A 24,020-nucleotide genomic window follows, 5' to 3' on the forward strand; every position below is an offset into this window, starting at 1 on the left:
CCATCCAAAATAAGGAAAACAAGGATAGATTTTATAGCGAAAAATACCACTATCCCCTGTAATCTTCTTTGGGCTGTGGATCCACCTCCACACATGTTCACAGGAATCCCAACAGAGCCAGCATGCTTTCTCAGCTTTCTTTCTTTCTTGGGTCCTTTTGTGGACCCAGTGTGACTAAATGAGATGCTGCAGTTCAGACTCAGATTCAATAGAAGGTTCCTGAGCCTCTCCTTCTGTGGTACGGGGGCAAATGCTAGAGCCAACTTAAATTACATTTCCAACCCCTTCATCTGGCCACTTTCCAGAATACAGGCTGAAAAAGCTAAAAATATGCTTTCATTACTTTTCTTGAGTGTGAGGTTTGTTTTGTAACAGAGCTTTGTCCACTAAGAAACAAGCGGAGACATTGGGATGACTTTTACGACAACTTTCTCTTTCAAGACGAAAAAGAGTCCTTAGAGGTACTTATCACTGCTTTCTTTCCTTGTCACTTTCCTTTTGTCTCAAATGCAGAAGTGATGTCGAGTCATATATTTTATAATTATCTGACAGAAAATACTATATGAGCAGATAAGTTTAAAGAACTGAAAAGTTGTCAAAAGTATGAAAATGGATCAAATAATTACACAAATGAACAAAGTTTTAAAAGTCAAAGCTTCTAGGAATGAAAATTATATCAATTTAAATGAGAAATTCAATGAAATTATTAAGTAACTAATTGGAAACTGCTAAAGAAAGAATTACTGTACTCAAAAACAGATGTAAAGAAATTACCAAGTTGCACTATCAATAGGAAAAATAATAAACAAACAAACATGGAAGATAGAGTGAATAGGTCTAAAATATCTAAAGATATTTCCAGGAGGAAAAGATTGAAAGCATCAGGGAGAGACAATATGCAAAGAGATCATGGCTGTGAATTTTCAGAATTGATGAGACACCCACATCAAAATCCTGACAACCTATGAATCCTAAACAAGATAAACAATACTTTTTAAAAATTCGACACCATTCATACTATAATCAAATTTCAGACAGAGAAGTCTTAAAGTATGGCACAGAGAAGAGAAAAGAGTGTTACAAATAGCGACTTATTTCTCAAAACCAGGAGTTTGGAGGCAAGACTCTAAAAGAATAGGTACTGAGAAAAAGAATTATCCACACAAGATTTGTATACTTATGTTTTTCAGTTATTAATGTGAAATGGTAATATTTCCAAACAAGTAAAAACTGAGAGGGCTAACATCAATAGATCTTTAACTAAAAGAATTTCTCAAAAATGTACTAAACATAAAAAAAAAAATCTAGAAGGAAAGTCTGAAGAAATAGTAAACAAAGAGAAGTAGTAAATATGTGGTAAATTTAAACAATCATTGACTTTATAAAACATTAATTATAATATCAAATTGCTGAGTGCAGAAAACCATGGCAAGATAGCAGTAAAATATCAGAAAATAATAGTTATGTCATCTGGAATGGGGGTAATCGGAGTCAAATATCCCAAAGTAAAAGTATAGTTTTGATGGAGGTTTAATACACTGATTAACTTTTTATTAAATTAGCCATGCATATTGTAATTTCTAGGAAATTGCTAAACAAGTAGAAACAGAGGTTGTATCTTATAAGTTGGTAGAAGAGAGAAAGTAAAATGGGGACAAAACAATTTAAAATAAAAAAAATTATTTAAAAATTAGAATTAAAATAAACACAATGTAAAATGGTAGAAATAAACCCACATGTATTTATAATCACAATGACATAAATAGACTAATCTCACTAGTTAAAAGTCAATGATTTTCAGAACAGATTAAAAAAATCCAGCTATACTTTGCTTACAACATTTATACTTAAAATATAACGATGTAGGAAATTTGTAAGTAAAAAACCAGAAATATACGAGACAAAACTAAAAGAAAAATTTTTAAACTTTATAAATGCCAAAGAACACTTGAAGGCCTAAAAAACATTTCTCTACATAGAGACACTAAATAATAATAAAATGTTGAAAAGACCAGACATATATAAAAAGTACTAATATTTTTTATGTATACACATTAAGCAGAAGTTTTGATAGAACTACAAGATGAAACTGAAAATCCACCAGCATAGTAGGAGATGAAAAACACATTTTATCAATAACTGATATATTAGACTGATGAAAAATATTATTCAAGATATAGATGTGAGTGAGACATAATCTTTTCAAGAAAACATAGCATATTTATAAAAACTGATGTGTAAGAGAACATAAAGCAAATTTGAACAGATATCAAATAATCTATAAAATATACTCCATATTATCTATTCACATTTTAATTGTTACAGAAATAACGCTTAAAAAAACTATGCAGTATGAAATTTTAAAAACACACCTTTAAACCACATATAGACCAAAGAAAAAATCATACTTGATATTAGAAGATGCTTTAAAAAAATGAAAACACTAAATATCAAAATTTGCAAACATAAAGCTAAAGCAGTACTTCAAGGGAAATTTATAGTCTTAAACGCATATTTTAAAAAAAATTTTAAAAAACTGCAAATTACTAACCTAAAGATACAAGTAATTATAAAAAATATCAACTGAATAAAGAAAAAAGAAAGAAAATCATACAGGAAAAATAATGGAAAACAAAAATTAAATAGAATTAATAGAATTAAAAGTTGGTTCTTTGAAAAGGATAAGAAGACTGATAAACTCCAGCGACACTGATTAATGAGAAAGTGAACAGGAATAAATAATCTATATTAGAAATGAGAATAAGGACATAACCAGAAATAAGGTAGAAATAAGAAGAAAAAATTATGCAGAACTTTAAGATAATACATTTAAAGCACAGATGAAATAAGCAAATTTCTAGAAAAATCTAAATCAAAATCAATTCTCAAAGAAATAAAAAATAATTTGGTATTATAATCATCAAAGAAATTGAATTAATTTCCCCTAAACATCTGACCCAGAAAGTTATACTAGAAAGTTCTAGTAAACATTGACAGGAAAGATTATTTCAATCATACACAAAATCTTTAAGAGACTAGGAAAAGAGATAATATGCCATAACTCTTTTTTTTTTTTTTTTTTTTTTTGAGACGGAGTCTCGCTCTGTCGCCCAGGCTGGAGTGCAGTGGCGCGATCTGGGCTCACCGCAAGCTCCGCCTCCCGGGTTCACGCCATTCTCCTGCCTCAGCCTCCCAAGTAGCTGGGACTACAGGCGTTCGCCGCCTCGCCCGGCTAATTTTTTGCATGTTTAGTAGAGACGGGGGTTTCACCGTGTTAGCCAGGATGGTCTCGATCTCCTGATCTCGTGATCCACCCGCCTCGGCCTCCCAAAGTGCTGGGATTACAGGCGTGAGCCACCGCGCCCTGCGCCATAACTCATATTTAAGGTTTGTACACCTTTAATAATAAAATGCAGATGAAGAGAGAAAAGAAAATCAGTTTGATCTCACTCACAAGTTTAGTCACAAAATTTTTAAAATATTAGCAAATCAAATAGCTGAACACACACACGCATACACACACACATTCATGTATATCCATGTCTATAAAAAAGCAACACATTGTGAACAAGTTGGATTTATCTCAGAAATACAAGTTTTTATGAAAAGTATAAAATATAGCAATATAATTTATTACCTTAAAACGTAAAAGGAACAAAACACATGATTCTCTCAACAGATACAGAAAATCAACTGATAAAATTCAATATCCGTTTAGGTTTTCAAAAAGTCTATAGCCAATGTCCTACTTAGTGATGAATAATCAAAGCATTTTTTTGAAGAACAGAAAGAAGCCAAGGTTTACTCTACTGGCATTTGTATTGGTGATTGTTATAAATGTAAAACAAGCAAAAAAGATGAGGTAGGGAGAGAAAGCAAGATAATTAAAAAAGAAAGAAGAAACAAAATTGTCCTTATTCATGCATAGCATAATTGTGAATGTACAAAACTCAAAAGAAATCTGTGGTCAAATTATTAGAATTATAGTGTATAGCAAGTCCAAGTGTTGGAGAGAACATAGTCTAAGACGGTCTCAAATACTGCTAGTGGGATCGTAAGTTGGTCAAACTTCTTAGAGATACAATTTTCTTCAACCTAGCAACTCCATTCCTAGGTATATACCTTAGAGAAATTCTTGCATGTATTTACCACAAGACATATACAAGAAATATTAGTAGCAGCATTTTCTGAAATAGAAAAAACTTAAAATTAATTCAAATAACCATTGACAGAAGAAAGATAAATTGTTGTAGACCATATAATAGAATGCTAAAATCATGCTGCAAAACAACAAAAAAGAACTACAGTTACGTCCATGAACATAAATTATTTTAATACACATAATATTGAACATAACAGTTTGCAGAAGAACAGACGCAATATAATATCTTTCACATAAATTTCAACAATGGGCAAAACTGAATAACCTATTCTTAAGTGGTAAAATGATTTTTAAAAACAGGCAATTATAGATATAAAATTCAGTATACAGATAATCTCTTAGGGGGATTTTGGAATGGAGGAGGGGCACATAGGAAGCTTCAAAGAGACTGATAATGTTCTCTTTCTTCAGCTAAATTCTGGATTGACTGATGTTTATATATTGGCTAATATATTGGTAGTTCATATGTTGATGGTTTTATATTTTATTTAAAAAATCAAACGCTTTGTCCTGGCACCCTCACTAGAATAAAAGCTATTAAAGTCTCTTTGTCGGACACCTATAGCTTCATCAATCCCTTCCTTCAGTTGTGCTGTTCTACAGCGCCGCCAGTTTTCACTGCCTCTGAATAATCTAGACATCAAGGGGATAACATGTCTGAGGGATCACGAGTGGGAAAAATGATAGGGTGAGATTCAGTGGACTCTCATAAAGATACAGCTCAGTAGACCCCAGTGATATCCAGACTTCACCCACATTCTAGAAGGAACCTGGCTTCCCTCTTGGCAGCTGGAAATCATGGCTTTCTGTGGCGTTTTTCGAGTTGCTTGTCCCTTGGGATCAGTTAAGCAGCCGGTCCTTTTTGCATTTTTAGCACTACGTGTAGTGGTGTCCTGGAGCTGGCTCCTATAAGCTGGCAACAGCTTGGGGAGGCAATTGTGGGTGAGCATCTCTTGCCAACTCTGCTTTCAGTGATGTCACACTGGCAACTTGAAATCAGCCCTTCTGGGAATATTTACAACCCAGGAATCAGCAAATGCTAAAATCAGGTCCCCTCCCTTCCCCCATCCCTGCCCCACAACCAGTTGTTAAGCATCCACCAGGACACCACTGAATGTAACACAACCTTAACATCATACGAAGGGAGGACACGAGCAGGCTATTTCCCAGTCCTACTGGGATGAAGTGAAGGAACCAGCAAGAGCCAGCAGATAGCAAGGAAAGTGATCCCTAGCCGCCCTCACATTTGCATAATACACTCCTACCAGCACGATGACAGTTTACAAATGCCGTGACAACAACCCAGAAGTTACTACCTTTCCATGGCAATGACTCAGAGAAGTTACTGCCCCTTTCCTAGCAAGTCCTAAAACCTGCCCTTTAATTTGTATGTAATTTAAAGTGGGTATAAGTGGGTATATATTCAGTTGCCAACAGCTCATACATTGCTGGCTGTGGGCACACTGCCTATGAGTTACCCCTGCTCTGCATGGAGCAGTACTGTTCAATAAAAGACTGCTGTCTAACATTACCGACTTGCTCTTGAATTATTTCCTGGGTGAAGCCAGGAACTCTCCTGGGCTAAGCCCCAGTTTTGGGGCTCACTTGTGTTGCATCAATATAATAATCACTTATGACTTATGGTACAATGAAACGAAAACGGATTCAAACTAATAAATATCTTCAATCACAGAGCCTGCCTGCCCCATTTGTATTGAACTATGAAGAACAAGCACTCTGGACTTCCCTGAATACTTATATCCCCCCTGCCTGGGTGGTTCCGGGTGTCCATTTCCATCCGGTCTGCAAAAGGCCCCAGGCTTTTGGGAGACAGAACAGGGAAGTCTCCAAATCAGTGACTACAAAATAACAAATCTTGCTGAAAGAAGATTTTTAAGTTCTTAACATTACCAGAAAGTCTATGCTGTTGTAAACTGCGTCCTTGCCTTTTCTGAACTGGAATCTATATTGGCATAGAGGGAAATTCATGACTTCTACTGTCATTACATGAAAACTGTGGCATCTTCTCCAAATCAGAGTCTAACTGAGGTGCTCATAGGTCCCAGAGAAAGTCTCCGAACCAGTTTCTAAACCAAGAAAGAGATTCCTGAAGTGTGCTTCATGCCTGCTTTTTCAGAAAGCCCCTAACAAGTGGGGTATACTAAAAATGCCAAGAGGATCGTCCTGACAGACAACATTAACCCAGAACACTAGACTTACACTCTCCGATATTCTGACCTTCCCCCTAGATGCTGTCTTCTCTCTTGCTGACTGATAAAATCCTCACAAAGATGTATTGTACTATTATTGATTGATCTGGCTTCAGTAGTTGAGAGGTTTAATTACACCATCATTTTTACACTCCCTAATTACCATTTTGTTCCTTCATAGGAAAGCATGAGGATTAATTTTTATTTGAGTGCTAACATTTATAAAACTTACACTCTCCTTGGAGAAACAAAGAATTTTTTTAAAAAGATCAGTTTATGAGTTCATAACAGCCTCCAACTAAATCAGCCCCTAGAGCTTAAACAAATTAGTCCCTCATAAGGAGTTTCGCTTTATGCAGCAAGTGCTTATTAAATAGCTAACTTTCAGGCGCCATTCTAGAGGTTGAGCACCCAGTAGGAAGCAAACCAAATTTGGTTTTTGCACGTATAGAAAGAAAATTGAACAAATACACAAAAGAAGCACAAGTAATGACAGAAATACAGAGTGTCATGGAAACAAATGCCAGAAAAACCTACGCTAGTCCAGGGCTCAGAAAAAGACTTCTCTGAGGAAATGGCACATAAGCTGGGATTTAAGAGCTTAGTGGGAGTTAGCCAGGTAAAGAGGGGAAGGAGAAGTAAACCAGTGTATATGATCATTTTGAGCCACCTTTTCCTGCACAGACTGAATTGGTTTTTTAAAAAAACTTAGTCTTATTTTTGATATGGCTATTATTCAGCTATGTAACCTCAGCTGAATCTCCTAACGGCCATTCATCTCAGCATTATCTGCTAGAATGAAAGACCTCTAAAGTTCTACTCAATTGAAAGACAAATAAACACAGATTACTATTCAGTTAGTATAAGTAAAACAGCTTTTTAAAAATAAGCTTTGAGCAATATATCAGTGTTTCTTGCAATAGGTGTGAATACTCACAGAAACTCCTTCAGGTAAAAATACTAGATTAAAAAATTCTTCTTAATGTGTAGCAGAGCTGACGGACCAGGAAGAGAATTTTTCAGTGGACAGAAACAACAAGACAGCATGAATCCATAGAGGTAAGTAAACTCGAGCTGGAGCTTGAATGGAGGTAACTGTGAATCTCTGGTGGCTTAGCTTCTGGCATTCAGAAGACTGCAGAGCCTGAGTGTCACATCATTAAAGAATAAACAACACAGAACTTCTGCCATGCTTACTAAATGGATATTGTCCCCAATATCATGCCTGTCTTACACTTGCTCTATGTAAAAAAGAAACAAAAGTCCCCTCAGCCAGTTTCTAACCATTAATACAAACTTGCACTACCATAAGAAAACTACTCTTTCTAGCTGCATTTGACCTAATACTGACAACTCGCATTGTTATGCATTTTAAACATTCGTACCTAAATTACTACTGAGCTAGTTTTATGGGGTCTGTAGTAATTATAGTTTTATTCCTATACAAAAGAATAAATATTAGACTAAATGTCAACTTCTCAAAAACAATTGGAAGTCAGAAGAAAATGAAATGATAGTTTTATAATGCCAAAATCAAAGTAACTCAGTTTTGTGCTCCCAAATTGTTATTCACAGACAATCTTTTAAGAATAAAGGCAAAATAAAGGCATATTCAGGAGCTGTGGCTTTCAGTTGAAAGTTATTACCAGCCTACAGATACCTCAAGAAATAGGCCTGAACGACAAAGCAAGACTCCATCTCAAAAAAAAAAGAAAAAGAAAAAAAGAAATAGGGAAATGAATATCCTGACTCCACTCTTCTCCCTTTCTTGTTGTCTGAACCTAAGCAGAAGTCAGAAACTAGGGGTATTCTTCCAGTTTGAAGAAAGATATACAAAAACCCAAAGCCTTCAGGGACACTGAGCAGAAACAAATGGCAGGCACCCAAAATAATGCCCCAAACTAACTTTATAAAGCAAGAATTACCTCGATTCCAAGCCAGACAAGGACAGTACAAGACAGTAAATTACACGCATCACTCATGAGCACAGAAGCAATAAAATGCTAAATGAAATATCAGCAAACTGAACTCAGCAGTGTAAAGAAAATGTACTATATCAAGATCAGTGTGGATCACTCTAGGAATATATGATTGGCTCAAAATTAGAAAATCAATCAACATAATTGACCAAAATAGCAGATTAAAGGGGTAAAAAGCCTCACTAGATTACAGCATATGATAAAACAATTATGTGTAATAAAAAGGCTTACTCAACTCTGAATAGAGTAAAACATTCTTAATATGGTGAACATAGCCACAAAATATATATAGCTAAGTCCGGGCATGGTGGCTCATGACTGTAATCCCAGCACTTTGGGAGGCCGAGGTGGGCAGATCACCTGAGGTCAGGAGTTAGAGACCAGTCTGACCAACATGGAGAATCCCCACCTCTACTAAAAATACAAAATTAGCCGGGTGTGGTGGTGCATGCCTACTAATTCCAGCTACTTGGGAGGCTGAGGCAGGAGAATTGCTTCAACCCGGGAGGCAGAGGTTAAGGTGAGTTGAGATCACGCCATTGTACTCCAGCCTGGGCAACAAGAGCGAAACTCCATTAAAAAAAAAAATAGATATATATCTATATCTATCTATCTATATATCTAAAATCATACTCTATGGAAATTTAAAGACACTTTATTAAAATAAGAAACAAGTCAAAGATATCTACTATCATAATTATTATTTAGCATTGTACTAGAAATCCTAGTGTGTGCATTAAATAACAACAAAAAGGGAAAAAAGGTATACCGATTAGAAAGAAACAAAGAAAACTATCATAATTCACAGATGACAGATTATCTACAAAGAAAATCCAGGAGAGTCTACAATCAAATTATAAGAATTAATGAGTTCTAGGCTGGGCACAGTGGCTCATGCCTGTAATCCCAGCACTTTGGGAAGCCAAGCCAAGCCTGGCGGATCTACTGAGGTTGGAGCTTGAGACCAGCCTGGCCAACATGGTGAAACACCGTCTCCATTAAAAATACAAAACTTAGACAGACACGGTAGTGGGTGCCTGTAATTCCAGCTACTCAGGAGGCTGAGGCAGGAGAATCACTTGAACCCTGGAGGCAGAGGTTGCAATGAGCCTCAATTGCGCCATTGCACCATTGCACTCCAGCCTGAGCAACAAGAGCAAACACCATCTCAAAAAAAAAAAAAAAAAAAAAACAAAAGGCCTTAATGAGTTCTACAAGACTGCCAAATAGAAGATAAATTAATATAAATAATTTTAACTATACACTAGCAACAGTTAGAAAATGAAATTTTAGGCCGGGCATGGTGGCTCACGCCTGTAATCCCAGCACTTTGGGAGGCTGAGGCTGGTGGATCACGAGGTCAGGAGATCGAGACCATCCTGGCTAACACGGTGAAACCCCGTCTCTGCTAAAAATACAAAAAATTAGCTGGGCGTGGTGGCAGGCACCTGTAGTCCCAGCTACTCAGGAGGCTGAGGCAGGAGAATGGCGTGAACCCGGGAGGTGGAGCTTGCAGTGAGCCGAGATTGCGCCACTGCACTCCAGTCTGGGAGACACAGCGAGACTCCATCTCAAAAAAAAAAAAAAAAAAAGAAAAAAAGAAAAGAAAATGAAATTTTAGAAAAGATACCATTTAAAAGAACAAAAAGTAATATACCTAGCAGTAAATCTAACAAGATTCATGCAATATCTTAATGTAGAAAATTATAAGCTTTGAATAAAAAACTTTAAAGAAGAAATATGTAAATGAATAAGTAAATGGAGAGATATACCATGGTCATGTGTAGAAAGACTCAATATCACAAAAGATACAAAATTTTCATAAATTAATCAATAGACTTCATACAAATCCAAATACCAAAAAAAGAGCATTTAACTTGGCAATGTGATTCTAAAATGTGTGAGAAAAGTCAAATACCAGCCAGGGCTGAACTAAAAAAGAAGCAGGCTGGATGATTTGCCCTTCCAGATGTTAAGGCTTATCATAGAACAATAGTAATTTGCAAATTGTGCTATTCATAGAGATAGTTAAACATCACAGTGGATAGAAAAGAGAATCCAGAAACAAGTTCTGCATATACAGAAATCTATATAGGACAGTGCATACACTGGGAAAATATGCCAGAAAATTGTTTACCCATATAGAAAAATAAAAATATGGATATGTTATGGACTGAATGTTTTGTCCCTCCCAATTTATATGTTGAAGCTCTAATCCCCAGTGTGATTGTAACAGTATTTGGAAATGAAGCCTTTGGGAGGTAATTAGGTTTACATGAGGTCATGAGGGTGGGGCCCCCATCGTAGGATTAGTGTCCTTATAAGAAGAAGAGAAGAGACTAGAACCAGAGCTGTCTTCCTGTCTCCATCACATGAGGGCACAGTGAGAAGGTGCGCCAGGAAGAGAGCCTCATCAGGAATGGAATCTGCTGAAACTTGGTCTTGGATATCCCAGGCTCCAGAACTCTAAGAAATAAATATCTATTGTTTAAGCTGCCCAATTTATGGTATTTTGTTATGGCAGCCCAAGCTGACTGATATATGATGCCTATATCAGACTATATAAACATTTCCATTCTAGTTGGATTAAAATCATAATTGGGGAAGACAAAACCTTAACACTTCTAATAGAAAGCATAGGAGAAATATCTTTCTGACATAGGATAGGGAAGTACTTCTTAAGTAGACACAAATACGCTAATTTACAATGGAAAATACTGACACATTTTATTAAACTAAACATAACCTCTATTTATTAAAGACACCATAAAGTGAATAAAAAGACAGCTATAAACGGAGAGATGATGTTTGTAAAACACATAACCAACAAGGGATTTGCATCCCGACTGCTTAAAGAGCCTATGTGAATCAACAAGGAAAGGAAAATACTAGAGTAAGTGCTGAACAAGAATTTTCACAAGAAAGAAAACATGAATGACCAATAAACATATCAAAAGATGGTCAAACCAGGCAACTGAAGAAATACCAATAATACATAATTTTACATACATGCACACACATACATTAATCAGTGTGGCAATTGCAAGAGTTGGAGAGAAAGTGGAACACTAGGGATTATTACATTTCAACAGTGGAAGGATCAATTTGTGATATGTGAAAATGACTGAAAAAGACTTTGTCATTATCTAGAAAAGTTGAACACATGTATACTTTATCTCTATCAGGGATACACCCTAGAGAAATGATTGCATATGTGAACCAAAAGATGCGTACAAAAATCTCTGCAATATTATTCAGGATCACAGAAAAACTAATAACATCCTGAACATCATCAATACAAGAATGCTAATTTGTCATATATTAATATTAATACAATGGAATATTATATAGCAATGAAGATACATAAGCCACAGCTGCTCTACTTATTTCTATTATTAAATGCCATAATCAATGTTGACCAATGGAAAAAAACTAGTCAAAGAAGAGCTATAAAAGGCCAAAATAGACAAAACCTAAACCCATATTGTCATATTTATATACATATGTATTTTTAATATCATGATATAAGTAAAATTAAAGATAGTAGTTTTCTCTTGGCAGGACTGAACTGAGAGGGAATGTAATAGAGAACAATTTGAGGGTCAATAAAAGTACTGGTAATGTTCTAGTCTTCAACTAAATGGTGTATTCAGTCCTGTTCATTTAATTATTCCTTCATTAATCCATATTATTACATTTACTATATTATATACATTCTATATTATAAAAAGGGAACCATGGCAAATCTCAGATCTTTATGTTCAGTCTCTGTAAAAAAAAAAAAAAAAAAAGACCAAAAAAAAAACCACAGTCCCAAATAACACTTTTAAAAATGGAACTTAAAAATATGGCAGACTATGAAATAGCCTGTAATTTCATTGACAGGACCTATCCTCTCCCGTGGCCATCCAAAGGCTTAGATTAATGCTCAGAAGATTTATTGTTTGCCTGAAGAAACAACTGAGAAATCTGAAGCCTGTAGGTTTATTGGTTTTCCTCCTTGATAAATAATTTCACATTCTCCTTATGGAAATCCAGGATTTTCCAACAATGGAAAAGAAAACCTTACTCCCAAGAGAATGCTGAAATGGCAGTGATCTCAGGGCCAGAAGGTCTCTACCACCTGCCACTCCATATTCTTGTCCACAGGAACCTGTCCTAGGAGTCGTTCCCACCAGGGATCATCAGCCTTATCCAGATTTGTATCAGCCACTGTGCAGTCAGTGTTGCTCTCACCACAAAGTCTCTAGAAGGCAACTCTCAGCAACATCCTCACTGAACTTTCTAATAATCTCTCCAGCTATTTTATGGAATCCATTTGTCAAAAAATATAAGTTGATGTCTCATTAGATGGTGTGACCAACACCTCCCTACCATACCTGAGATAAGACATAAGTTCAAGGCACCTCACTGCAGCTGGCAGTGTCTCAGCTCCCATAACCAGAGAGACTTAGTAAATACCCCAGTGAGAGGGGTGATGCCTGAGCCATTGGTATCTTTGTATAAGCAGCCTTCCCATTTTGTTTCTTTAAACGTTCTCTCATGTTGCTTCCTGATTTTGTCATTTGGGATTTGGGAGACAATCCTTGCTTTCCCCAGCATCCATTGTTGGGTTTACATGTATTATTATCTTTTAAGATAAGGAGACCTATTCCTTCGCCAGTATCCCAAATCGCCTTGGTTTCATCAGCTGCTATTCTCTGCACCTAATCCAGCTCCAACTCCTTTCTTTCCTCATCATTGTGATAAAGGCCAGCAGAATCCCATGCTACATTTTGTTTATTTGGATAGCAGCACAAAGCTGGCACTGGAACCTTGTGGCATGTGGAGAGAAGGTGTCCCACAGGGCAACCAAAGCATGGGTGAGTTCCTAGTTCATAAAAGTGGCTAAGAGGGTACTGGTGTAGCTATTTGGTCATTAGGCAGAGGTTAGTCTTTCACTAAATAGGCTTCAGACTCAAGCTGAATCAGTGTCTGAACTGAATAAGGATGGTGGTGCTTGGTCCCTTTGGATGCCATGGCAGAGAAAGAGAGCTACGCTGGCCTCAGAATATTTCATATCCAAGAAGAGGAACTAACAAAGTTATCTCAGGGAATTTGGACAGGTGAAAGAAACAAGTGGCCTTAAAATATCAGAGTTACCTAAAAATGTTCAATTTTGCTTTCTATTTCTGGAATGCCAATACACCTCAACAGGATAATGAAAAGGATGTAAATGGAATAGAAATATCACCTCTGAAATCTTGTGTTTAAAATGTAGACATAGATATATTGTACCACTACACAGCACCTTTGACTTCTCTTCTGAGCGCTAAATTTGATGTGACTGTCGACAGATTAGTTTTGCCATTATCTATAGTTTCTTTCCAGACTTCCCTCCTTGTAGCTTGGATTTTGTGAGTTTTACATTTAAAAATGTGGTTCCAACTCTTCTCAACCACTCCCACTTGTAGGGTTGAAGTTGAGGATCCAATCATGGGAAATGCTCTTGAGCCAACTTGAGAACACAGGTAAGTACCTACTGTTCTCAGAGTCAGGTAATGGTCTCTTAGCTGCAGACTATGATTAATAGAATGCCGGGTTGCATTTAGCACAAACAACCTGAAAAAACTCTAAAGAAAATGAGGTATGGAGGACAGATAACACCTGCGTCTCTTAGGGACTAGCTAAGAATCTGAAAGTAGAAAAGACAGAAAGTTATTCTTTAATGTTTGCATGTAATAACACTTGGAAACTTCAAAATCAATATTGTTAAAACCCTGTTTCTGAAAAGGTACAAGGAGGTTCTGAAATAATTGCTACATGCACACTGATATGAATTTTACACTTTGTCCTCAAGATAATGTGTAAGTAATCTGTTTTCCTGCTAACTAAGATGCCCCCCACCACCAAAATGAAGAAATGCTGGACTCACATTGGTGACATATTCGATATCCTTCCAAAGGATGCACTCCCTGGGGAAATCAGCCAAGTCTAAGAAGTGATCCACCACCACTTGGCCGATTAAGTCATGACGAGAGAACCTGTCAAAGTCGTACACAGAGAAGTGAAGCTTCCGTGCTTCAAGGTCATTGTAGGGAACCGGAAATAAAAACACTTCATCAAACACAGGGTTCAGGGTCTTTCTGTGAACTTTAGTCTGGTGTTTTGTTTTCCGATCAGGAAGCAAATAGATCTTGACATAAGGATCTGAAGTCCCAGAAAAGTCCTTGGCGGGCAAATTGACAGCTTTGTGAATCTTCACTACGAGCTGTTCTAAGTCACAGTCATATTTTAAAATGAAGTTCAGTTTCCCACAAGCCTTGCTGTTACTCTGTCTCCCGTCATCATTATCCAATGACCTCTGCTTATATAACTCTGGTTTAATTCTACCAATTCCAGTCAACTGTTCCTGTTTTTGAAGCTGCTGGATATTGAAGTCCGGGTTTGACAAGTTGAGTTGTCTTCGGATTGAATTATGCCTTCAATGAAGAGCAACACAGAACAAAGTTACAATCTTATTAGCTATGGGTCTCTTGGAAACTTTTGCCTGGGATGTAGGTAGACCGTTATGTTTTGTTAGGAGCTTAGAACTGTGGGCTTTTTTTTTTTTTTTTTTTGGCCTAAATTCAAAATGCTCATCAGTGTGAGTAAGCTGCTCCCTAAGGCTTGAAGCTCAAAACTGAGGGTTGGTATCAGGAAATGAACCTAGGAACATGTGACCTCGGAGCTTTAAAGGTTTAATACACTTTCTAAACTGTCTAATATGTCATTAAAGAAGCTTATTCGTCTGGTGGAATGTAAAGATTTGTACAAACTGCTTTAAAAATAAAATTATTCAACTTTATATATAATATCATTCCGAAATTGAAATAGCCAAGTGTTGCCTTAAGAAGAATGAATCTTTTTCTAAATTACACAGAATTTCTTGCCACCAGCTTATAGCTTTATAAGGATATAAATTCTTACTGGTTCAAATCAAATAATTTCATCACAAGAACACAGCTTTTGCTAATGCAAAAATGTATGTGACTGGGATGTGTCTGTATGTAGTGGCTCTGACAGGTACAAGTGGGATGTGTCTGATTGTAGTGGCTCTGACAGGTACAAGTGACAGCATTGGGATTGTGTTTTTGCTGTACACACGGGTGATTAGTGATCAAGAGGACAGGTTTTATTTCTGAAATAAACACTAATGGCACAAAAATTAAAGATGAGCTACTATAAATGTATGTATGGATTCAACTGGAGACGTTGGATACTGATACTTTTAAATTAAATATTTGCTACTGTAGTATACTCTTCACCCTGTAAGTGTATTGGTTTGGTTTAGAAGTTTCCCTAAAATTCTCTTTAAAGCCTGTCTGATCTGTGCATTTCTTCCCAAGTTGAAAGTAGTTATCACATACAAGGTTGTTTTTAAGGTTACTTTTGTTGTTTTTAGCTCAGTTTAGAGTCATTATATTGTATTGTATGCATTTAGTCAACAACCTTAATTAAAATAGCCTCTTTACTAGAAGGTGAAGGAGAACAGCTGGGATGTCTCTTAGGGATTGGTAAACAGTTGGAGAGGCAGAGTAAACATTTGAATTTGCCCTTCTCTTCCTTCCTTCAGACAATGAAATAAAGATGTAAATATGGAATCAAGGGACCCCCAGATATGTTTGAAAGTGTTCTCCCTTGTCACCACAGATATTGCTATGCTGAGCATTCCTCTTTATCCTAAAATAGCCTCCTAATCACTAATCACCCACATGTATGACAAGAGTAATGTCACAGAGCTGTCACTTGTACCTGTCACATCTATCACAGTCCATAGCAAGCAGACATAGCCCAGTCACATACTTTCCCACATGTACAAAAACTGTGTGGTCCGAAAGTTGCTGATGGGAGATTTTAATCACTTACAGAGAAATCCACAATCTTAAGGTTTCTCTGTATTTTATGATTTGGATGGGTGAGGGAGGGAAGGCAGGAGTTGCTGTTAAGCATCTAAAACTGGCTTTCTGCGCTAGTGCAGCCAGGTCATTCCCTTGTCCAGAAGTGGAACCAATGTAGTGCTAGAATAGAGCTTGAGTCTCACTTTACTGGACTCTGTGGGCAGAAAGGACTGGGAGGCAGCAGAAAGTAGCCTGCTATATGCAGAGGTTGGAATAGGCTGGTGCCAGCCCTATTTCCCTTTGCTATTGATTTTTCTTTACAGACTAGATTCAAAAAAAGGGCCATAATTGGGTCCTGCATCAGTTCCCACCCTTCTAGGTACTGTCTGGTAAGTGGCACTGTTTACATCGTAAAAGTGCATCCTCAATATCCACCGGATGCTCCTTTTACAGATGAGTCTGTGGAAGACCAACAATTCTGTGTCTACACAATCCAGTCCCAGACAACAATCTCATGTCAGTCCTAGGCCCTGTCACTCTGCTGCTCTGCAGATGGTTGCTGGGCAGACTGTGTATTACAATTTACCTTTGAATTTTCTTAGTACTGGCATTAGATTAATCACAGCAACATTTTGTCTTCACCATTGTCTGTAGGACTAAATCTACCATAGTGGTGTTTTTTTGTTTTGTTTTGTTTTTTAGATGGAGTCTCACTGTTATCGACCAGAGTTGAAATGCAATGGCATGATCTCAGCTCACTGCAACCTCCGCCTCCCAGGTTGAAGCGATTCTCCTGCCTCAGCCTTCTGAGTAGCTGGGATTACAGGCATGTGCCACCACACCCGGCTAATTTTGTATTTTTAGTAGAGACAGGGTCTCTCCATGTTGGTCAGGCTGGTCTTGAACTCCCAACCTCAGGTGATCCGCCCGCCTCGGCCTCCCAAAGCGCTGGGATTAAAGGCGTGAGCCACTGTGCCCAGCCACCATACTTTCAATTTTGATTTAAAATACATGGATTTGGCTACTTAGTAGTGTGACATATTCGGTTCTACATGTACATTTTCTTAGACATGAAATCTGAAGATAAATTGTCCCACATGCTCAGCCCTTCCTAACCAAAGTGGATTGCCAACAGGGAGGCGGGGTTGTTGGTAAAGGTCAAAGACTGAAAAAAGATCCCATTCCCTGAGAACCCAATTGCACAGGAATACCTCCAAAAATTCCCAATATAGCTGACCTCTTAAAAACCAATCACAGGCTAGGTTCAGTGGCTCATGCCTGTAATCCCAGTACTTTGGGAGGCCAAGGTGGGCAGATCAGAGGTCAGGAGATTGAGACAATTCTGGCTAATGTGGTGAAACCCCGTCTCTGCTAAAAATACAAAACAATTAGCCAGGCGTGGTGGCAGGCACCTGTAGTCCCAGCTACTCGGGAGGCTGAGGCAGGAGAATGGCGTGAACCCGGGAGGTGGAGCTTGCGGTGAGCAGAGATTGCGCCACTGCACTCCAGCCTGGGCCACAGAGTGAGATTCTGTCTCAAAAAACAAAACAAAAACAAAAACAAAAAACAATCACAGTTAAGGGCTAGGTGCAATGGCTCACACCTGTAATCCCAGCATTTTGGGAGGCTGAGGCAGGTGGATCACTTGAGGTCAGGAGTTCAAGACCAGACTGGCCAACATGGTAAAACCTTGTCTCTACTAAAGATACAAAAATTAGCCAGGCATAGTGGCACACACCTGTAGTCCCAGCTACTTGGGAGGCTGAGGCAGGAGAATCACTTAAACCCAGGTGGCAGAGGTTGCAGTGAGTGAAGACTGAGCCACTGCACTCCAGTCTGGGCAACAGAGAAAGACTCCGTCTCAAAAAAACTCAAAAACCAAAAACCAACCAACCAAACAAAAAACCAGTCACAGATATGAATACTATTATCTACTCAAACATTTTACATGATTAATTTCATTCCTAACACTTTCCCCTCCATTAAGAATCACACTTACTATTGGGAAATCAGTTGAATCTAACTGTAAGGTAGTGGCTTAAAGCAGATAGCAAAGACTGCAACTGGGCATGACAGGTTCTCACTCCTGGGGCTCCCTTTCAATTTCCATTCAGAAGAAAGTTAGAGTTTACTGGAGTTGGGGGAGAGGCATGGTAGAAGAGAGAAGCTTAGAACAGCCAGAGAACCAGGGTAACTCATAATCTTCCCGTATAACCTCTGGCGGTCTGGGGGCTGAAAATAAGAAAGTAGAGCAGGGAGACTGCCCCAGGGATGTAAAGGAGAAAAGGGGGTGGAGAAAATGGAAAATCAATATTCTATAGCTCTCATACGCTACTCAAACAGAGGTGGGAAGAAAAAGCAAGCCCAAAGCAAGAGGGAGGAAAGATACGGAATATAGTGCCATGACCTGAGCTCGCCCCACCCTAGGTGAGGTGGCTCTAAATGGTCAATGGAGGTGGTTTTGAGTGCAGTAAATGCGAGGCTCCCAGGACAAGGGTCTAGAATTTTAATGCCATTGACTGATGGTTCCCCCCTCAGAAGAAGAGGGGGAGAAAGACCTCTGGCTGAGGAAATTTTTATGAAGGAGATGATACTTGAGCTGGGCTTGCCTGCTTAACTTGGCCTCATCCTAAGCCACTTCCAAGCTGATGCTGTAGATGTCAATATGGACATTAAATCTGTTTTCATCTGGGTCCCAGTTCTCTAGCAGAATGGTACTTTCAGCTCTCCTGCCCCAGTAGCTTTTTCCAGAGTCCCTCACATTCACCCACTGCATCTTTGAGTCCAGGCTCTGTAAGCCAGCACTCGTATCCCCAACACCCTTTCCATCACGGGCTTTCATGTGCAGCCATGAACAAGTGCATCCTAATATGTGTTCGTTCACTGCAGTGGCCCATCTCAGAGGTGAAACCTGACCTGTCCTTTCCCTGGTTCTCAGGCACCAGTGTCTACAAGGCTTCAGGATCCAGGGAGAAAAAAGAGAGAAGCAAATTGTGGTTTCAGAAATGTTACTGGTTTCTTTCCTGTGTTCAAGTCAAGGCAGGGAATTATGGAAAGAAACAGTGGAGACAGGATGTTTTTCTTCTTCAAAATTCCCCTGGTCATGAAGAAGAGAGGGTTGGGTTGTCCTGAACCACAGGCAGACAGAAGAAGGGGAAATCCTGGATAGGGACAGACACAGTTAGTAGAATACAAGGGCTGGAGGAAGTGGAAATTTGAGGTTTTCTTGGCCTGAAGATTCAAGGATTTCCGCATGAGTGAGATAATGAAGAGACGGGCATCAGGCCTTGGGGCCAGTGGAGGTGTGTTGTCAAGGGTAGGTGGATACACCGAGGCAAGACCTGCTTCCTCCCACTCCCTCCCAAGTTAAACAGATTTGAAACCTTGAATACTTTATCCTCCATAACTAAGATGAGCCTTTGTTCACCAAAACGTTCTCTACAGTAGCTCACGTCTTATGTCTCTTTTCATTACCATTGATCCCAGCTGAGTTCAGGCCCTCAGAGAGGCTCCTGTATATATCCAATCTTCACCACTGTCCCATGCATCTTATACACTTATACATTCTTTCCAGATTAATCTTCTAAAGAACAAATTGAGCACTTCAGTGTGTATAATTGGTGCTCTTGCTGTGGGTCTTTTGTGGGCAGGGTTGTATATATTTTCTCTCTTTATTGACACTACCTAATACTGAATTTTGCACATAGCAAATGCTTGATATCTTAGAGTAAATACAGAAATGCTATGGCTATAATAGTTTCTGATAATTTAATCCCAGTAGAGAAAACACTCATTTACATATCATTTCAGGGTCTCATGGAAGTTGAGATAGGGCTAGGCAACTTCCACTTTTGAAGCAGTTAGTTTCTTTAAATCTAAAGAAATAACTTCAGATTCAAAAATTATGTTTTAGATGTTTACATTGAACCAATGTTCTCACCACACAAAAACATAACTTAATAGAAATGTGCTACTCATAGTATAATTACAACATTTAATTTTTGTGTACTATTTACTTGAGTTGTGGCCAATCACGGGACCTAAATTTAGAGTGTGATGGTTATCTTCCTCTTTCAATTCTGTCAGCATATTTCTGTAACTCTATGGATTGCTTAATTCAGAGATAAGGTCAAAAATCTAATGTGGGGCTCTTAATGAATGTGAGACCTGGGACAAATGGCCTTCTGCCAGCCTCACACCATTATAGGCTCTGCTCAGTTTATACTTCTGGCCCTTTGCCATTCTTGTCAGAAGAGCAAGAGAAAAGTAGCCTGATATTGACCAATGTATTCTGTCAGTCATTCATGGAAAAAAGTCCTCCGTGTGCCAAGTGGTGCTAGGGGCTGGATAGACAGGAAGAAACAAAACAGATGTGGTCTCCGAGTTCACAGAACTCAGTCTAGAGGGGAGTACAAGCAATAAAGAATCACTTAAAATAATTTAATCCTGTGAATGAGGGAAAACAAGGCAATGCGAGGGAGAATTGAAGTGGGAAGGAGTGGGGACAGAATACAGGCTTCACATGGGGTGGCCGGGGAGACCTTTCTGAGAAGGTGATGTTTCAGCTAGGGCATTAGAGAAGTAAGGGACCCAAGAAGGACAGAAAAAAAAAAAAAAAAAAAGAAAGAAAAGAAAAGCATTCCTGGCTGAGGGAACAACATGTGTCAAGACCTCAAGGCAGGAAGGGGCTTGGGATGCTGAAGGAACTAAGAGAGGAGCTAGTGCAGCTGCAGTACAACAAGCTTCTTCCAGGCAGTCTCCTAGTGAGTTCATGTTAAAAGTGTCCCCTAGGGTCCTGCAACATGGTGGCCCTGGCCATAAGGTAAGGCTGTTGGAAGCAGACTGTGGCAGTATTATCATGCAGGGCCTTAACAGACCTGATAAGGGGTTTGTGGTGTGGTAATCGAAATTTTCGAAAAACCGAAGTGTTACATAAGAAATTTGAGAAAGCTTAAAAAAAACAGGATGAACTTTCATCTTAGGGCATGAATCAGGAAATGGATTAGATGGCCTTTCAAGGTTCCTCCTATTTTGGGGATCTAGGGATTTTCATACATTTGGAGTAGAGAACTTTATAAAGCTCTGGAATTAACAAATTTGGAGAAAATTAAAATATCCACATTTCCAGCATATTGGATCACTAAACAAAAGGGATTTCATTCAAATAAAAAAGAATTGACAGGAATTTTGGATGGTATTAGAGTCACTGAAGTAACTAGACACAGAACATGCTTGATCTTGAAAGAACAACAGAAAGTCATTCTGACCAGAAACATTCTTAGAAGATAAAACAAAGCTCATCTTTAGGACATTTCAAAAAGGCACCGTGTCAGCCAAACATATCCAAGGACATATCCAAGCTGAAGAGGCCAGGTGAGGTTGAGATTTTTGATGTAAATGGTGTGACAGAAACTGTGCCAATCACAAGGATCCTGAAGACACCTTTAAATGGAGGCTATGTCTTACGTGCAGTGGGAACCCTGAGACTGTGACGGTGATAATGGCTGCAGGATGGAAGCAGTAAGAAAGTGTCGGCAGGGAGAAAGTAAAGAACATAATGAGAAAGAAAGGAGAAGAAACAGTAACTGGAAAAGCAGACTGTTTAGAGCTTTCTCAGCAAAGCTTATCTTTCCCCTCCCCAAATATGGGTATCAAAAATATTACTTAAAGAAGAATGTTAAAAACGCTTTGAGGCATAAAGGAAATTTCATTCTCTTTTTCCTTTTTGTTAGCAAAAAGTGTGTATGTGTGTGTGCATTTTCTCATGATGCAACATAATCCCCAAAGAATTAGAAGACCATGTACTGCTCTTATTGTGGTGAGATCCTGAGACAAGGATATATATTTCTAGACAGACCCCATAAAACTAGGTCAGTAATAATTTAGGTATGAATGTTTTAAATGCATAAAAATGCAAATTGTCAGTATTAGGTCAAACGCAGTTAGAAAAGAGTAGTTTTCTTATAGTAGTTCAGATGTTCCTAAACTTGATTTTTGTCATCAGAAAAGATAATGTAATTGCATGCCTTCAAAACTAAAATAAATCTGAACACAAAGTGCATTTTACAGGGATAATTCCTTCACTCTTCCTTTTAATTTTTTCTTTCTACCCAATTTCTACAAATCAGTAGTGATGATAAGAGTTTTTATTTTTTAAGCAAATACTTATTGATATGCAGTATATTTATATACTTTTCCAGTATAAATATTGTGATAATTAGAGTGGCATCATTGCTATTAGTTTGTTAAAATTATGGCAGAGTCCTCAGATCAAATCTAAAAAGATCACAGTACTACCACCATATATTGGAGGAACTCAGACCAGAAAAGTTACATGCAGAGTAGAACCAAATAGGAGGCAATTTTGAAGGAAATTTCAGTGGAGACTCTATCTAAAAGGCTCTAGCTATTGAAATACTGAAAGGATTTTATTATGAGTCTGCACATTGCATGAACTCTATGACAGCATCAAACAGAGCTCTAGTTATATTTAAGTTTTAAATCTGAAGATAAATCCTAGTGATAAAATCTGAGGATTTCTTCTAAATCAAATGGCAGACAACTACCCATCTCCTCACAGTGGAATATTTTAGATTTGGCTCTTTGATTCAGAATGGAAAATAATGCTAAAATAAGTTTCTGAAACAATCAAATTATAAACTGACATATTCCATCCCACTTAATGAAAATGAGTGGAGCCTCTAGGATAAACTCGATTAACATAAAAAGGGTAAAGTCTTATTTCTGTTTCTGGAGAACAAACAATAAAGATTTTTTAAAAATACCTCCAAATTGTGTTTTATACTTTACAAATAACAGCACATGCTATTTCTCTGGCCATCACTCAGGCCAATATTTTCATTCTACAGAAAGCTGCTTCCTGAGTCTCTTTTCCTGAAATATCTTATTGAAAATGAGTTTTTATATCCAGTGATTTAGAACTGGTTGTTTAGCCTCAAACACACTTTTGTGCAATGTCTGAGCCTTGGGAGAGGCCATAATAGCAATACTAACAGCAAAATGGTAGCTCACATTTTGGAGCTTTTACTAGGTGCCAGACCTGTGCAAGCACATGTTATCATTTCATTCTTAAAACCACCTACAAATCAGTAGTATCTATTCCTCTTTTGAAGAAGAGGAAAGGGACAGATATGGAGTTTAAGTAATTTGTTCAATGTCACACATGTAAGTAAAGCCAATTCATTTGACTTGAGAGACTGCATCTTTTTTCACTGCATTATATTATTTCTCTACTGCTGAACAGCATAAAGCATCCAGACAATAAAAAGAGAGTGACCTAGGTGTTGGTACTCTGTAAGCCTTCCAAAGGCTGAAGATGGACAAAAACCTCCAGCCACACGGTGGAGTCTGAAGAGAGCCTGTGTGTGACTGTTAGGATAGGTCAGACGCACAGGGAATAAATTTTAAAGCAGTAGGAGGGCAGCAGGGAACAGTGGTTAAGAGTTCAGATTCTTGTGTTGGTTGAACCAGGGTTCAAATCCTGACCTGGGTATTTACATATATGGCTTTTAAAAAAATGTAATCTCCTTAAGTTTCTTCTGCTGTAAAATAAAAATGATATTAGTATACATTTCATGCTAAATTGTGAGCTATAACAAAATATGAATATAAAGTTCTTCCAGAGTACTTCACACATGCTGTCTTAATAATGTTAACTATTATTTTTATAAACTAAGTAGAGACCAAGAAGGGCTCAGGAACCTAACTTCAACGTTAGGTTAGCATGAAGTTTTCCATATTTATGTCTCTGATACAGAACAGAAATCTAAAAGGTTATAGACTCCTTGAC

At 38.0% G+C, this 24,020-nt stretch overlaps 1 protein-coding gene across 1 annotated transcript in view; it reads right to left on the reverse strand.

The window, feature by feature from the left end:
- Positions 1-24,020, reverse strand: part of SYT9 (synaptotagmin 9) — a 210,823-nt gene that overhangs the window by 122,387 nt on the left and 64,416 nt on the right. Inside the window, exon 3 of the mRNA XM_025357337.1 lies at positions 14,266-14,812. Within this exon, the coding sequence (XP_025213122.1) occupies positions 14,266-14,812 (547 nt within the window). The remainder of the gene's footprint in view (positions 1-14,265; positions 14,813-24,020) is intronic.

Source organism: Theropithecus gelada, chromosome 14 (genome assembly GCF_003255815.1).
Source record: "Theropithecus gelada isolate Dixy chromosome 14, Tgel_1.0, whole genome shotgun sequence".
NCBI classification, from domain to species: Eukaryota; Metazoa; Chordata; class Mammalia; order Primates; family Cercopithecidae; genus Theropithecus; species Theropithecus gelada.